This window comes from Pollachius pollachius (assembly GCF_949987615.1).
Source record: "Pollachius pollachius genome assembly, chromosome: 11".
NCBI classification, from domain to species: domain Eukaryota; kingdom Metazoa; phylum Chordata; class Actinopteri; order Gadiformes; family Gadidae; genus Pollachius; species Pollachius pollachius.
Window position 1 is genome coordinate 7,919,514 of NC_136944.1, and position 17,486 is coordinate 7,936,999.

Here is a 17,486-nt window from a genome sequence, read left to right on the forward strand (position 1 = left end):
TTAATCAGGATATATAACATCCAAAGATACTGTGTGTACGTGTGTGTGTGTGTGTGTGGGGGGGGGGGGGGGGGAGTGTGTGTGTGTGTGTGTGTGTGTGTGTGTGTGTGTGTGTGTGTGTGTGTGTGTGTGTGTTTGTGTGTGTGTTTAAAAGCTTGTGGGTGTGTCCATTTTAGCCTACTTTGAAGACAAATTCAGGGACTCCATGGTGGAGGTCGAGAGAGCGCAGGAGTCATTTACGATAGTCATTTTCAATAACTATTGTATTTTTCAATTATTACTTCGTTATAGCTATTGTAGTAACACAAAATCGACCAGAATTAGCGTATTTATGATTGACAGGATTACCAGCCACTTAAGCCGGAAATAGAGTTGATTCATCCTCAAGACATCGCATGATGACAACATTGTGTCGCTGTGTTCTGCCTATAGGTAGTTGCGAAATGCAAATTCCATTAGTAACAATATGAAACTCTTTGTAAATATTGACATTTGAGCATTACATTTTTCCTTTTTAAAACAAGATTGTGAAGAGCATAGGCAATCAAAAGAACTAAGGTGGAATCAAGATTCTTTATTGAACCTTTTACAAAGAGCAGTCATTCAATAACAAGACACCATGAGGATCTGCTTGTCTTAGGAGTGTTCTGATGCAGAGGACCTGGATGTGTCTCAAGACAATTCCAATAGATTCATGGGTCCTTCTCTTCAAGAAATTGAACCAACCTTTATATCAATGCTGGAGAGGGGAGAGAAAGAACAAAGGATATGTCAATCCTATAAGTATGATTCTAGGATGTTTTATCAGCATGTGTACAATTGGGAATCGTAAGAATTGTGTCCGATTTTCGCAGTCCCTTAGGATCAATGTTCAACAATTGAATGCAAATAACTGCTTGCTTCAATTTAAGTTAAGGTTAGTCTGCATACATAGAATTTATCTGAAAAATCGAATATAAAACACATCAAATTATTTAATTATTCTCCTTGAATTACATATTTACTTTACTGCATTTCGATAAACCAAACATCCATTTATAATTGTTACCTTAAATTCCCATATGACCATGGCTCCATCCAGGGACACGCTGCTGTACTTCTCAATCCTGGCTCTCTCCCCGGAGTAAACACGCAGCTGGCTGTGGACACAGGAGAAGCTTAGACTGAGTTGAAGTCCTGTCAGGCAGAGTACAAGCAGTGTGTGCATGTGTGGCTTTGTGTGTGTGTGTGTGTGTGTGTGGCTCTCTGTGTGTATGTGTGTGCATGTGTGTGTGTCTGTACGTCAATCCATGTGAGCATGTGTCTTATACCCTTGAACATGGTCAGTCTTGAAGCCCCTTAAAACAAATGTTCTGTCAAGTTGTATCCAACAGGGAAGCCATTCACAGCGGGGGGGTCCGGCGGTAAACTCTTAACTATATATATATATGTATACAGGACCGTGCCGGTGGTGCAGTGCGTGCCCTCACGTTATGCTGTTCTGGTGCAGGGCGTTCAGGTCATTCATGTCGTCGTCGGTGGCCCTTTTGTCCAGGTTACGGAAGTGCTGCATGGCGGACATGCTGCCCTTGGAGGTCTGCTTTGGGATGTCCAGCTTCTTGACGAAGCTCAGCTGGCCCGGTCCCTGGTAGGAGAACTGGTACGGGACACAGTCGTGGCCCTGAGGCAGAGGAGGGGCATTGATTGGTTAGACAGTTGTTACATGAGCAGTATTGTTAACACCGATTTTGCCAATGTTAAGATACACAGGGATATAGTTTTCATTTGCCACAACAACAAAAATGTAGACGGTACAGGGCATCAAATAAAATGGTTATTACAAACACATGCACACACAGCACTCACACATGCACACATGCGCACACACACAGACAAATATGAACACACACACGCACACCACACACACACACAAGTGCTATACTTACAGCAGCCACAATTTCAGTCGGGCTAACGTAGAGCACGCTCATCAGAGGCAGACGTTCTGTGGTCAGTTGGGTTGCCCTAAACACATGAGGTCACAGGTCAAAGGGTAAGAAAGGAATACAAAACAGCCTCATGTTTCTTTGTTGGGGAATATAATTTGAAATCTATTATTACACACATTGTGAAACAAGTTGTTCCAAGCTCTACATTGAAGTATCCTGTCGGGTGTGTTCCTTCCTACTACCCAAACAATTTAATCTCTTACTTCCTGTGAGCTCTGAACATCATTTAAGAGTCCCCGGTGAAACATTAATACAGACACCAGCAAGGGGAAGAAGGAGAAGATGGAGTTTCTTGCCAAATAATTTGTCAAAGCAATAATTATATAATAATTTTAAGGAATAGAAACCGATAAAGTCTCTCTCTCTCTTCCTCTCTCTCTCTCCCTCTCTCCCTCTCCCTCTCTCTCCCTCTCTATCTCCCTCTCTCTCTCCCCCTCTCTCTCTCTCTCCCTCTCTCTCTCTCTTCCTCTCCCTCTCTCTCTCCCTCTCTCTCTCCCTCTCCCTCTCCCTCTCCCTCTCCCTCTCTCTCTCTCTCTCTCTCTCTCTCTACCTCTCTCCCTCTCTCTCTCCCTCTCCCTCTCCCTCTCTCTCTTTCTCTCTCTCTCTCTCATGGGGCTCACTCTTTGCCGTGCGCTGCGTCCACCACCACCATGCTGCTGCTGTGGGTCACCATGGCCAGCTGGTCTCCGCTGGGGGAGAAGGAGACGCTGTGAACCCAGCCTCCGCAGTCCTTCTGCTCCAGCAGCAGCTCCCCGAACGGCATCTTGGCCCCCCAGGCTGTGGGGCCCGGCTTGTCCTCGATGTCCTTGATGTAGGCCGAGAACACCCTGTGTGGGTTGTCGTGTCACATGACGCCACATGTTGATATTATGAACATGACATGATGACATGACATTTGAATCAAAGCGTCATCAGAGGGGGAGGGGGGAAACAGATGACAGCCTCCATGCATGCTAACAGGTTCCATGAAGTAACCAATACCCATTCACTAAACCGGGATGCATTGGATTGAAATACAACCAATCAGAGAAACTACATGTGTGACCCATCAGTGGCAGCCATCTTGGTCGTTTATAAAAGTGCCTCGCGGCGCTCCCAGAGGGCGCAGCTCTCTAAAGTCATTGTATAACAGCCAGCTCATATTAGATAAATGGGTATGATTGGCCCGACCTGGGCCAGCACTGCTGGAGGAGGGCCAGATGCATGCGCCAGAGCAAATAAAACACGAGCTTACACATTTGTATAGCTCCCGGGCCAAGTCACAACCACCACCAGGGAACAATCAGAGATGTTATCGCACTCCTTTGATTTGATTTGAACATTGAAGTTCCTTCCTGTAACTCTAAGTGCTTGTATTGATCAGAGATGGTTCTCTCTCTCTGACCTGCAGTCCAGGTCGGAGGATCCGGCGGCCAGCAGGATGTTGTTTGGGTGCCAGTCCAGGCTGAGCACAGTGGAGCGGATGGCCTTCTTGATGTGCTTGCTCAGCCACCTGCCAAAGACCCCCCACAGACCAAAGCCGTTATTATTATATAAAATAATTTTGATGCAATTGTTTCATTTCAACTGTAAGTAGATCCAATCATTTTAGATTTTGGGGGTTCGAATATTTTCTCCCCCTCACTAGAAATAGCTCGATATAAGCTTCTGCAGAATAACTGGATGTCGATGTAGATCTGATTATTGTATGTATAGAGGAGCAGGGGTCTAAGGGGGTCCTTACTGTACCGACAGTAATCTTTTTGTTGTTTCTCTTCCTTCTGACAAATGTACTTTGGATAACAGCGTGCGCCAGATGCCCTAAATGTATATGCAAATGCGTCTCCAAGCTTAAAATCACCAGTCATTCTCCTTCTCGAAGTAGCAGACGGAGATGAGACGGGCGGCGCTGCCCAGGGCGAACTTGTTCTCCAGGGGGGACCACTTGACACAGGTCGCCGCCCGGTTGATCCGGACCAGCACCAGCGTGGGTTTCCAGACCCCGTCCTTCAGGCTCCAGACGTAGGCGTTACGGTCCGAGGCACACGTCACGATGCGGTTGGACTCTGGGGCCCAGTCGATTCCTGCAGCGACGGGTGGCTTTCAATTAGCCTGTGTTGCTCTGATTTAGTCGTAAGGGTACTCCAGTGTAGGTGGGAACCAGCGGATGTGTAAAGCCTTACCAGTGATGCGGCCACTGTGCTCAGTCAGCTCCTGAATCTTGTCCCATTCTTTGCCGTTCTTTTGATAAATGCTTACAATATTGTTGTTGTGGCTGACCGCAAGCTCTACACAAAAAACAAGGCAAACAAATCACAGAGGATCAATAGGACTTTCATCAAAAAAGCAAAGTTGACAATAAATACTGATTGAGTGGTACTTTGATGGTTACGTTTTTGGTCACTTCATAACAACAAGAATGATACTTTAATGAGTTAAATTATACAAGTATTATATTCTCTCTCCATTGTGATACCAAATGTATGCTCTCTTAGCTCTGCAATTTGTTTATTTGTTTATTCACAAGGTCCACATGGTGTGACAATGTACAATACTCATATATTACCAGTCTCCCCCCCCCCCCCTTCACCTTCTGTACTGCGTACTTCTAAGTACTATTGAAAATAACCAAATAGGTACTATTGAAAATAACCAAATAATAATGGAATTTTTTAAATTCCATTTCCTGCACTCACACTCTATTCCCCCGCACCCTTCATGGCTACTTGAAGACAAGGGAGAGAGAAATACAACCCGAAGGTTTGAGCCCCATCTTCTAGGAACTGAATCCTTTGGTTATGGAGTTTGGAGAAAGCATAGCTAGTGTTTGCATACCTGTGTGTGTGTGTGTGTGTGTGTGTGTGTGTGTGTGTGCGTGCGTGTGTGTGTGTGCGTGTGTGTGTGTGTGCACGCACACGTGTGTGTGCATGTGTGCTTTGCGTTTGTGCGCGTGTGTTTGTGTACGTTACATGCGAACAGGATCTACCATAGAGGCAACCTGTTCCCAGCTCGTTTCACCTACGTGTCTTGTCTTTGTTCCAGGCGTGGCAGGCCAAGGGCTCCAGGCCAAAGCTGTAGAGGGACATGTCTCAACCCGCAGCAGAATGCAGTCGAGAAAGGAGCGGCCTGAGTGGAGATTGCTGCTGCGATACCTATCATAAGATAAGATAAGATAAGAAGAGACTGAGCGTCAGTTTGTTACATTGTACGTGTGTTTGTTTTTCGTTTTCATTGTCAGACAAGTTGGAACTGAGATGGTCGACTGCTTTGGAGCAATACAAAATTGGATATACATCATTTTAATGGAATGACCTAATTTGATGTATATTTTTGATTCGTAGTACTTTGGATCCTGCGCCCAAACCTCCTTTGGTCAATATTGGCTGAATTATCATGGTCTTTCTACTATGCAAACATGCCATGATTTGGGCCCCACAGCTGAGAGTAAAATGAACTTCCTTGTTTCTAAGGGAAACACATCCTGGCTAGTGGGGACATGCCTTGTTCTCTGGATACATCCTGTCTAAAATTGCAATCACCTGACCATGTAGCAACCTCATGGTAAAACATCAACAATTCAGATAGAATTCCATAAATGCATATTTTGCATATGCAAGACGTATGGCTGCTCTATGCCGTTCTCTCCAGTTCACTTGCATTCCCATTTAAACAATGAATGCTACTGTTCTCAAGCCTCCTGGTTATGGGCTTGAGCCTCATAATCAAGTTACAACATGGATAACAGCATAGAGCTCTGACACAATAGCAAAACCATGGACTTTGACAACAACAACATTTAACAAACTCATGAGGCAAAGGAACTTTTAAAGGAGGTCATGCTCACTGTTGCTTGGAGGTGGAGGTGGCTGTTATTTTCCTGAGATCAAATCCGTGGACTCTGGGCAGTCAACACGAATGGAGGAGTGTCAGATGGAGGAGGTGAAGGAAGTGGCAGAGATTACAGTGAAGGGAGGAGTGGAGGCAGAGGGGTGTGTCTCTGTTGAGCAATGGGGGACAATATAAATCCCTGCAAGTTAGACGTTCCCCAACCCTCAATGGTTTATCAGTTACTTGAATCAATATAAAATGGTGCTGTCTCATTTTTGCAATAGTCCTACATATATAGTGGAAACTGTAATCCTATAACTATCCTATGTTTCTTTTTATGAAAACTATTATATTGGCAACGTCTGGCCAGAAAATAATACAGGGTTTGTTATTGTCAAAGTATTTAACAACACTGTTATAAAAAAATATCACTTACATTTAAAAATCCTAATGCATAGCTTCATAACATCATTCTGCATCAAGCAACAAGCAACTTCATAAATAAAGGCATTTGAATATAATTCGTATACATACTTGTTTTCCTTTGTACCACTGTATACTATGTTAATAGGGACCCTACATTGCTGCTCAGACGGTCCCTGGCTGCTGCAATGAAATGTTCTGGTGCCTGCAGATCCGGGGTCAGATAAACAGATAGTCAGTCTGAAAGCCAAAAAGGAGTCAAATATGGATATGCCTATTGCGTTTTTCGTCTGTGTTTTTTTTAAGTGAGAAATTATTTTGAAATGTATTGATCTTAGGATTCTAGTTCATTTTACATAGGATAGCCTCATCCAATCAGGTCTATGTTCTCGCGCAAAGCATCATGGGTATGATATTACCCAACAGAGGAGGAAGAAGGGGTAAATAACGGACCCAGCCCTTAAAATACAACCTTTTCTATTCTTTGGTAAGGATTCAGCAATGCTACTGGCTATGCGAACAAAGCAAAAAAAAAAGCGATAAAGTTTCACCCGTTATCATGGCTCTGTTTGTGTTAGCTGCGCTGCTATTCATGTTTTACCAAAAAAACGCAAATGCCTAGCTAGCAGAGCTAGCTCGTTCAGGTCCCCACGATGACAGAAGGGCAGAAAGTGTTGTTGACATGTTGTTGATGATGTGAGGCTCCTGTCAGCTCCTGGCATCCAGATAGCATCATGCATTTTAATATTCCTGTTCTTTGTAGCTGGCTAGCCCTCAGTATTGTAAAGCTAACTGTTTGATCGCATCTGTTGTGCTTTTTATTTTTTTATAGGAACTCTATAACTCTTCGACTTTGCTTTACTTTGTGAATGTCGTGTTGCAGCGGTCTGGTCATTATTGTAGTACCCGAGCATTAATATTATTAATACCCGAGGGTTAGTGTTAATAATCACGCTAAATTCATACTTTAAGACAGATATGTGTGAGATAATCTTCATGAGCAAGCTGTTGATATTTACTTGTAAAGCGAACCAGATTATAACTGCATAATATAAAAATATTGTAAAACAAATAAGTTATCACTGTTTAACTAAAATAAGGACTCAATACAGTCAATATTGGTTGAAGATGCCAAAACAAACAACTCAAATTGAACCATGTTCAAATGCAATGTTTTATCCTAACATCCCCTGTCTCTATTCCTTCGTCAGGACAGAAGGCTACAATGACATCAGGCAACATGAGCAGTGATGAAGAGAGGAGTATGAGAGAGTGCGAGCAGTATGTGCAGAAACACAACATCCAGCAGCTGCTGAAGGACTGCATTGTCCAGCTGTGCACCTCGCGGCCAGACCGGCCAATGGCTTTCCTCAAAGAGTACTTTGACAGACTGGAGAAGGTGAGGTGTCAATGTGGTGATGCGCTGACATCTCGGGAGTCTCTCATGCATTCTGCTCTGCTCTGAAGTCGGTTACCTTCGTTATTGGATATTATATGCTGTTGTCTGTGAATGACTGATGTGTTGCTCTCACAATTGGCTTGCTGCCGTTGTATGCTGTGATTTTTGTTTTTGATCATTTGGCGGGATAACTTCATAATAGTGTCCTCGTGGATTCACCAACCTTCTGGGTTTTTAATTAACCATTTGAGTAGCAATTGAAATTGAAACAGGCAAAAATTATATTATAATATGCATGTAAAATGTTGATTTAGAAGCTGGTTTTTCGGGAGCATTAGAACTGATTTAGATGGTAGGGGTGTAACGGTACACAAAAGTCACGGTTCGGTACGTACCTCGGTTTTTAAGTCACGGTAAGGTACGGTACGGTTCATAGTTAGGGGGAAAATTTAAAAAAATTGCTTGTTTCTCAATCCATAGATATGCAGCAATGAAAACACCAATGAACTTGGTTATGGCATTTGCATTTCTGAATTCCCAGACGGGTTGTTGAAATAGTGTTGTGAGCTGGTTTTGCACAGCTCGTTTTTTTTTCACAGCAACGGTGATTGTAACACCTGGATGGTGCCTTTAAAATGCGTGTGCATGTTAAAGTGCTGTACGTAGACACGGAGAGCCCTCTCCATAGTCTGAGAGCCTGTCGGAGACCCTCTCCGTAGCTTACGTGCGCATCCAATATTTTTTAACTATCCGTTGAAGCCATGGACCTATTGGTCGACGCAACGGAGACGGCAAGGGCTGTGATTGGTCCTCTAACAAAATGATTTCCTGAATCACTTCTCCGGTTTGACTTTGCACCTTAATTACTTTGTGCATTGTTGACTATGCACCTTAAGGACCGATAAAACACCAAATAAGATTTGAAAAGCTTTGGAAGTTTATTTACAACACTGCTTACATGTTTTGTAGTCAACATATAAGATAGATCGGGCGGGGAATTGCATTACGTATCCGACATCCCGACGGAGGGCTGCTGAGCGGACTACGGAGTCGGAGCATTATACTTTGGCCAAACGGCCCGTGTGGAACTCCGACTTCAAGTTTTAAATTCCGCCTCGCAAAACAAGCCTTTACATTTGCCATATTAACGCCATGTATGCCACATTTGCGAACCGCGGTCCACCTCTGTAACCGCACCGACGTGCCTGTTCCGCGACGGTTCGGTACCAATACGTGTACCGTTACACCCCTATTAGATGGCTTAGAAATACAGCACATCTACAGTAACCTTTAAAACATCTATATTTCTAAACAGTTCAGAGGTTTCACGATTGAAAGCTGCAGTCAAATCCATTAAAGAGTGAGGGAATTGAACCATCTGCTGATCTCCTGAGCGCTCACCTGTTTTGCCCCTTGCTGCGCTGCCAGGAGGAGAGCATGCAGATGCTGCTGCAGCAGAAGTCCTCCGGCTCCCGGTCGGACTCCCGCGAGGAGGAGGTCTCCCCTCCCATGAACCCGGTGGTGCGGGGCCGCCGCCGCCGCGGAGCCATCAGCGCCGAGGTGTACAACGAGGAGGACGCCGCCTCCTACGTCAGAAAGGTTGGCGCCGCCGCGCCTCACAGCTATTAAAAGCACACTATACATAAGCTACACGTCCTCAGCCGAGATTTAAGCATGGCTGAATGTGATTGGTCAGGCCAGACCTTTCGTCGACTGATCGTCAAATCATGCGTGGTGTGTTTGTTGATATGTGCGGTTCAATGACGCCTCATTTTGTGTGTCTTTTGCGTCGTTCAACCGCTTGAAGACAATCCCTTGGCATGTCAGGGTTTCCCACAGCTGTCTATAGGGTTGGCGCATCGCCTCCCCTAAATTACAGTCTCTACCAACAGATATTACTTTTCACAATATGACGACAATGTCCTTGTCGACAACAATATATCATAATTCATATTATAAATCAATTCAATCTAACAGTGGCTGGTCTCTGTGGTCAGAGAGCTCCGTTCTCTCGTTATTCACACCTGATCATGACTAAACCTTTCATCAATGAAGAGACTGTAGTCGGGTTTGACTGATTAACGGTTTGGAATGCATGAATTTAGCAGAACAGCGAAAATGAACTCCTGAGTACTGACAGGGAGAATAATTTTCACCAGGGCGAATGGTATGATATAACGGCTGCTGTTGAAACAGTTTGCCTTTTTGGATTATCTTTAATGGTTTCTTACCATGTTGCCAAACTTAGGAGGGTTTTTTTCTTATATAGTGCAGTGTAGTTTCCTTCTAGACTACGTTCTAGAATGTGTTGGTTTTGAAAAGAAATTAACGGAAAGGGTCAATGGATAACACAAATGGTATATCAACGTACAATAAGGACATAAATGTATGTCCTTATTTAAATAAAAAAGCAAAACATAACCGCATATTTTTCACATAATAGAGACAATCCCCCATCCCACTATAGTTACCCAGGTGATGATCATGTAGAATATAATGGATATGGTAATTATTAGAAAACAACTCTTCCAGTTTGTAACAAATATACATAATTGCCATAGATTAATCAAGGAGCATGATTCTCAAAACGACAAGTTCAAGTTGTTTTCCATTATCCTGCATTTAATGAGGCAACCTTTGTCATTGTGTTTTTTTTAGAAACTTTTCTGCTGATCTAGTTGTAAGCATGCTAAACTCCCAGAAGAAAGTTTCGGTGTTGAAACTGCAATGTCAACAGTCTCCCTGTGCAGCCTGCCTCACCCCTACCTCCCCAGATCACTGTAATCAGCGCGGGTTTCACCTTGTGCTGCAGGTCATCCCCAAAGATTACAAAACAATGGCTGCCTTGGCCAAGGCCATAGAAAAGAATGTGCTGTTTGCCCACCTGGACGACAACGAGCGAAGGTAAGGGGACCAATCATAGAACAGAATCCAATTCATGATTATTTCTTATCTGCTTAATGTTGACATGGAGTTATTTTTTTCAGTGACATATTCGATGCCATGTTTTCGGTCAACTACATCGCTGGTGAGACGGTCATTCAACAAGGTGGGTATAACAATGTTTATTTCCATCTGCGTTTTATGACTTCCATTACTATGATATACAATGTATATAAGTGATGTATGATTATGCAGCCTAATGCATGTGCGTTCTGTTTCTGCATCTTAGGCGACGAAGGGGACAACTTCTACGTCATCGACATTGGAGAGATGGACGTAAGAGGGCCATGTTATTAAACGTGACACCGTGTGCATAATTAACCATTAATTATGTTGTACTATTAAATGGGGCTTATGAGGAAGGTAGAATTTGCTAGACAAATGGGTTAAAGAATGTGTAAAGTCAGAGGGAGCGCCTCACACCAGTCCGTTCAATGAGGCCATTATGAGATATTGCCCTCTTTGTTAATAACAATCAATGAAGTAGTGCACCTCAATCCATCTTCTATGTCCCAGGAAGATGTCAAGACAGATTCAGCCTCAAAGATCCACACTGCCTCAGTCTCACACGATGACCGCGTCTGTTTGCTCCCCCCACCCTCCCTCGGCCCCTCCCAGGTGTACGTCAACAGCGAGTGGGTGACCAGCATCGGGGAAGGGGGCAGCTTCGGGGAGCTGGCCCTGATCTACGGGACCCCCCGTGCAGCCACAGTGGGGGCCCGCTCCGACGTCAAGCTCTGGGGCATCGACCGAGACAGCTACAGGAGAATACTCATGGTGGGCCCCACGCGTCAGCATCACTACCAGAGCCTGGTCACTGACCTACCCCCTTTGAGTTCCCTACCCCAGCACTAAGCGTCTTTTATGACGGGGGGGGTTGAAGTCTGGACTGTATTTATATCATGCTTTTCTAACCAGTGGCCACTTAAAGCGCTTTGCGATATTGCATAAGATTCACCCATTCATGCAAAAATTCACACACCGACGGTGGCGTCAGCCATGCAAGGCGACGTCGAGAACAGTAAGGGGGAGGTGTCTCGCTCAGGGACACCTCGACACTCAGCTAGGAGGAGCCGGGGATCGTACTAGCACCCTTCCGGTTACCAGCCAACCCGCTCCACCTCCTGAGCCAAATGCTGCCCAAGTACTTTGTTTGGTGAGACTCTGGTCTCTAAAGCATGGTGGGTGTGAACTGTAACTATTCGATACCTCCTAAAGTCCCAAGTATCGTCATTTAAATGTACATTTAGGGCATCTAGCCGTTTTTTTTTTTTATCCAGAACGACATACAATAAGTACATTTTTCAGAAGGAAGTAAAACAACAATCTATCGCTGTCAGTTCAGTAAGGATGTTCATAGAAACAAGTGCCAAGCACTTACATTGCTAGGTTAACCCATTCCCCATATAGCAAATAAAGATAGCTCGGATAAGATGCTACACGATGTTAGTCAAGTAGATCTCTTTGTGACATGCACAATCATACAAGTCATAGTGTGTTTGAAGAATGTCAATGGTACGGGAGTTGGCATACCCCCGCCAAGCATTTAATCGTACATTTAATTTATTTGGACTATTGTTTAGTAAAGACAGTTACTTTGATTACCACATTTAATATGTTATGAAGCATAATAATTATTTGCTCATGTGTTTTTCAATTCGTAAATTTATGTAGAAACAAGTGATTCATTTTAATGTGCTTTTAGGACCACTTCAGCCAATCCAAATGTATGGTTGTAATTGTTGATGCTCTAAACTTTGCAGTTACACTAGTCATTATTGTATTTCCTAATGACATCAACATTTGTTTCCCATTTCAGGGGAGCACATTGAGAAAGCGCAAGATGTATGAGGAGTTTCTGAGTAAAGTGTCCATTCTAGGTAAGAGTTTGCAAACATTTATGTAAACATCATGTAGGTGTATATCATCATCCTACCTCAATGATGATAGAAAATATTCATATTGATAACAGTAGTATGCACAGTGGCATTTATCAATTATTATATCGCTTTTTTAAGACTTTTTTAAAATCCAGATTCATCGATACATATTTTTTGTAACTTTGGTAATTTACATTAACACCTCATCTGAAGATGACTTCTTAAAGTGTAAGTGGACCCTTTGTTTCAGCTCGAATTCAAACACCGAGATAAAAAACTAAAGGTTTTGGCTGAGAGTCCCAGGCCCTAGTGGGAGGTGTTATAAGCCTGGCTACGAACCACAGCAACTTGGTGACACCAAGTACTGTCGTTGTCTATGAATGTTGTATGAATGTTCAAATAAGCAGCGATTTAAATGAAACGTGCTCGCCTCGCACCGCGGTGTCTCACCTTTAAGTGTCCGCGATGCTGACCCTCTTTCGGACGCCGCTCAGACCTAGCAAATCCACAGCCACATCCCCGGTGTCTCCCTCACAGAGTCCCTGGAGAAGTGGGAGCGGCTCACCGTGGCCGACTCGCTGGAGACGGTGCAGTTTGAGGATGGCCAGAAGATCGTGGTGCAGGGGGAGCCGGGAGACGAGTTCTTCATCATCCTGGAGGTACACCGCAGCCAGCTCCTGCACCGCCACGACCATGTTCACCACCACCATGTTCACCACCAAAACCCATGCTGTTGGCATGGATTTATTTGTGTGTGTGTGTGTGTGTGTGTGTGTCCTACATTTCCCAGGATGCACTGCCCCCTCTCACCCTGTTGTTCTGTTGCTGTCGTCGTGTTTTAGGGCTCAGCCGCCGTGCTCCAGAGGAGGTCGGAGAGCGAGGAGTTCGTGGAGGTGGGCCGGCTCGGGCCCTCCGACTACTTTGGTGAGTGTGAGCCTCAGGTCCGGCCCAGCAGACGGACGGACGGAAGGACGGACGGACAGAGCCACCGCAGGCCTTTCTCCTGTCCTGCCTCCTCCCTCACGCCTGTCCTGTGATCCCTCTCCACCAGGCGAGATCGCCCTGCTGATGAACCGCCCGCGCGCCGCCACGGTGGTCTCCCGCGGGCCCCTCAAGTGCGTGAAGCTGGACCGGCCCCGCTTCGAGCGCGTGCTGGGGCCCTGCTCGGACATCCTGAAGAGGAACATCCAGCAGTACAACAGCTTCGTGTCCCTGTCTGTCTAACCCCCCCCCCCTCCCTCCTGTCTGTCCCACCCCCCTCCCTCCTGTCTGTCCCACCCCCCTCCTGTCTGTCCCACCCCCCCTCCCTCCTGTCTGTCCCACCCCCCTCCCTCCTGTCTGTCCCACCCCCTCCCTCCTGTCTGTCCCACCCCCCTCCTGTCTGTCCCACCCCCTCCCTCCTGTCTGTCCCACCCCCCCCTCCCTCCTGTCTGTCCCACCCCCCCTCCCTCCTGTCTGTCCCACCCCCTCCCTCCTGTCTGTCCCACCCCCTCCCTCCTGTCTGTCCCACCCCCTCCCATCCTGTCTGTCCCACCCCCTCCCTCCTGTCTGTCCCACCCCCCCCTCCCTCCTGTCTGTCCCACCCCCTCCCTCCTGTCTGTCCCACCCCCTCCCCTCCTGTCTGTCCCACCCCCCTCCCTCCTGTCTGTCCCACCCCCTCCCCTCCTGTCTGTCCCACCCCCCTCCCTCCTGTCTGTCCCACCCCCCTCCTGTCTGTCCCACCCCCCTCCCTCCTGTCTGTCCCGGCCCCCTCCCTCCTGTCTGTCCCCCCCCTCCCTCCTGTCTGTCCCCCCCTTCCCTCCTGTCTGTCCCACCCCCCTCTCTCCTGTCTGTCCCACCCCCCTCCCTCCTGTCTGTCCCCCCACCCTCTCCTTCCTGTCTGTCCCCCCCCTCCCTCCTGTCTGTCACCCCCCTCTCTCCTGTCTGTCCCACCCCCCTCCCTCCTGTCTGTCCCCCCACCCTCTCCTTCCTGTCTGTCCACCCCCCTCCCTCCTGTCTGTCCCCCCCCTCCCTCCTGTCTGTCCCACCCCCCCCTCCCTCCTGTCTGTCTCCCCCCCTCCCTCCTGTCTGTCAGGGGGGAGACAGATAGCCCCCCTCTGGTCCCCTTCCTCTGCTCTGTTCTGAGGGAGTTCAGGCCCATGTGCTTTTGAGGGCGTACGGTCTCCCTGCATTCGGAGACTTGGACCCGCCCTGAGCGTGCCCGGTCCCGTCAGTATAATCATGCCCCCCCCCCCCCCCACTTTGGTTTTGTATCGTTTTAAAGGCTCACACACACGTTTCTCTTTCATAGCTTTGATATTGAATTGTATTGGGCTTAGTATTGAACTGTATTGGAGCGCTGTGACTACAAAGGGTCACCTTTCGATCGATCCAATATTTGGCAGAACAGGTGATGAAAGTGTTGTGCGTCGATCCAAACACAGGCTGGTGTCTTATTTCGACATGCCAGGTTGCTGTACTACGAATATACGCTTCATGGCTGTTGAACCTACGCGCAGAGTTCTCTTCTTTTGTTCATGTAAAAGTACATGGATGGTACTGGTGTTGCACAGCCCCCCGTCAAAACACGCCTTTTGACTCAGACAAAGCTTCAAGATGTTTTTCATCAAAGTGTTAACCCAGTTCGGGCTTATTATGTAAAGGAAAGCGTTGATCTGAATTCCACGTTTTTACATGTCTCGTTCTTTGGAAGGTTGTTACTTTTACTTATTAGGGATGTGTGCAGTTTGTTTTCCCTCACTAGACTGAAGCCTTGTGCTAGCTCTGTCCCTCATCCGAACCCAGGATCCCGTGTCATTCCTCGGCCCCCCCGTGCCCCTCCCTTGTTTAGAAGAAACCCCTTAAGACGTCAGTTGATTAGTTTTTAGATGCAGAGAAACAACAGTTCAGCAAGAAAATGGCCAAAAGCCGCTCTTTGATTGTAAATACAGCTTCTCCGTGAATCTATATATTAGGAAAAAAAATGACAAAAATATTTTTTGCACAGTTTGTGATATGTATATCTATATAATTGAAAAAGAAAAGTTTATATCCTAGTTACGTAGCTTTAGTTTCCCTGCCATTTCAAGCAAGCACAAGTAAGGAATAGATAAAAAAAAAGATGCTACCTCTTGGGAGATCTGTGTGTGTGTGTGTGTGTGTGTGTGTGTGTGTGTGTATGGTGCTGGGTGGGTTGGTGGTTGGTTGGTATGGTGTGCGCTCATTTACCATTAGAAAATGAGCTAGACCGAAATGTTACGTGGCATAGAATCTGACACCAGGTTAACTTTGTCGTTACATCCAAGGCAGTGCCAAATATAAAGCTATGGTGCTCATGTTGTCGTAACGTGTGTTGATTCAGAACGGGGGGTTGATTGACCACCTCTCCCTTCGGCCCCACCCCAACGCCTCATGTTACGTGTGTTTTCTTTCTCCTTCCTGTTCAGAAGAGGGTCATTACAGTACTCATCAAGCGGCGCGGCTAGTGTGTTTTAGTGTGAAACATTCCAGCAGTGTCTTATAACAAAGAATCATCCACGGTCCAGTGACTCCAGTTACTAAAAACCATCCACTTTTAGTTGTTCACGTCGGATCACAAGTCCTATCGTATAAATCGACGTGATGTTTCTCATCCCTCATACCAGGAATGTTTGAATGCTAGGCGACGGGGACGACTTTGTGGTTACTTCATATTGAGATTCCAGTTGGTCACAGAGAGAGTGGCAGTATTTTAGTTAAGTTAAACATTTTGTAATACTCCACGATGGGATTTTTGTGTAACTTGGTCTTCTCAGTTTGTTTGGTCTCTGACACCTTCAGTGAGGGATTTAATATCTTGGTGTGCAAAGGAATCTTGGGTGTTTTAAAGACTGAATGAGTTTCAGATGACTGCAATTGCTGTTCATTTTTAAATGTAAGCCTTCAGTGTTTTTGCTATTAAAAATTCCTGTTATGGCATCAAATGAAAGTGTTGTGTATTTTTATTAACCTTTGACATGGATCACTAATTATTAAAATTGACTTATGTGGTATGGAACCATGTTGGCATTGCAGACAAAGACAAACAGTTAAAATAATCATCTTCAAAGATCAGTCTCCATAGTCTGAAAGAAAATGTAACTAATCAATTATGTTTAATTTGCTAGGTCAAGTTTAAATCAATTAACGTTGGTTATAGATTAATATGATGTGAGCTGGTCCGTGTCTTTTATTTGTCTGGCCTACTAATGGCCTAGCCCTAGTGTATCACTGAATACATTTCATATCAATATCAATGGTATCTTTAATCTGGAAATTAGGAATACGTGAGGTTTATTGTGTGAAGTGTAGATGTGCTTTTTATTTTATTAAGATTATGAATAATGACAACTAAAACATCTTTCAAATTTCCCTTCTCAAAATTATAATCAAACAACATTAAATTGATATTAGGTCTGCTTAATGCTTGCATATTGTTTAACGTATGCTGTATTTTCTGACATTAAAACTATGACTTTTGCAATCATTTTGCATTTAGGCTACATGAAATCCATGGCTGTTTCAGATCCATATTCTAGACAAATCTGTCAAACTGGAAGTGCCCATCATTCGGCGCATTGTTTGTGTGTGAGTGGTATTGATAAAACCAGAAGAGAACTGCAGACTGCAATTAGTAACTAGCTATGTTTTTATTACATTATTTACTACAAGCTACGCAAACATAGATTTTTTTTAATGTAAATCCAAATCATTTTTGAAAAAAATGAATGTTTAAAGATAGTACTTTTGATTGCCACCAGTCTATCAACAACAATAGACTGAGTACAACACATGTTCACGTGACAACCTCCTGTCACATTCAAATTCAATTAAATTAGTCAGACTCTAAATTGTGGATCTCTCACTTAGTTTCGAGTCATTTCAAATTTGGCCAACTGAAGTTAAGCATCCCAGTTAACATCTCAAGTATCACAACTAACAAAATAAATACTTATCGACTTTCACTCTTTGGACTGCACAAGGGTCACACTGGCAAAGCGTGGTTTAAATCCCCGGGCGTGGGAAAGTCTTGATCTCTTTCAATCCCTAACC

The 17,486-nt window shown here is 45.1% G+C and overlaps 2 protein-coding genes across 3 annotated transcripts; one reads left to right on the plus strand and one right to left on the minus strand.

Moving 5' to 3' along the window:
• Positions 1-277: 277 nt before the first annotated feature.
• Positions 278-5,959, minus strand: LOC307082313 (actin-related protein 2/3 complex subunit 1A-A). The gene is made up of 10 exons (XM_079745839.1): positions 5,809-5,959; positions 4,987-5,116; positions 4,148-4,252; positions 3,826-4,048; positions 3,370-3,477; positions 2,606-2,812; positions 1,926-2,001; positions 1,470-1,660; positions 1,049-1,139; positions 278-739 (listed from the first exon to the last, which is right to left on the minus strand). The coding sequence occupies exons 2-10, from the start codon at positions 5,048-5,050 to the stop codon at positions 734-736; spliced, it is 1,071 nt and encodes a 356-aa protein (XP_079601965.1). The 5' UTR covers positions 5,051-5,116; positions 5,809-5,959; the 3' UTR covers positions 278-733.
• Positions 5,960-6,633: 674 nt separating this feature from the next.
• prkar1aa (protein kinase, cAMP-dependent, regulatory, type I, alpha (tissue specific extinguisher 1) a) lies at positions 6,634-13,943 on the plus strand. 2 transcript variants are annotated; one of them, XM_079745559.1, is made up of 11 exons: positions 6,634-6,702; positions 7,427-7,614; positions 9,043-9,213; positions 10,427-10,518; positions 10,602-10,663; positions 10,787-10,833; positions 11,176-11,334; positions 12,377-12,437; positions 12,975-13,096; positions 13,280-13,361; positions 13,489-13,943. In XM_079745559.1, the coding sequence occupies exons 2-11, from the start codon at positions 7,441-7,443 to the stop codon at positions 13,659-13,661; spliced, it is 1,143 nt and encodes a 380-aa protein (XP_079601685.1). In that variant the 5' UTR covers positions 6,634-6,702; positions 7,427-7,440; the 3' UTR covers positions 13,662-13,943. The 2 variants fall into 2 exon arrangements, with proteins under 2 accessions (XP_079601685.1, XP_079601686.1); XM_079745560.1 differs by having other exon boundaries at positions 6,643-6,702; positions 7,432-7,614.
• The last annotated feature ends 3,543 nt before the right edge of the window (positions 13,944-17,486 follow it).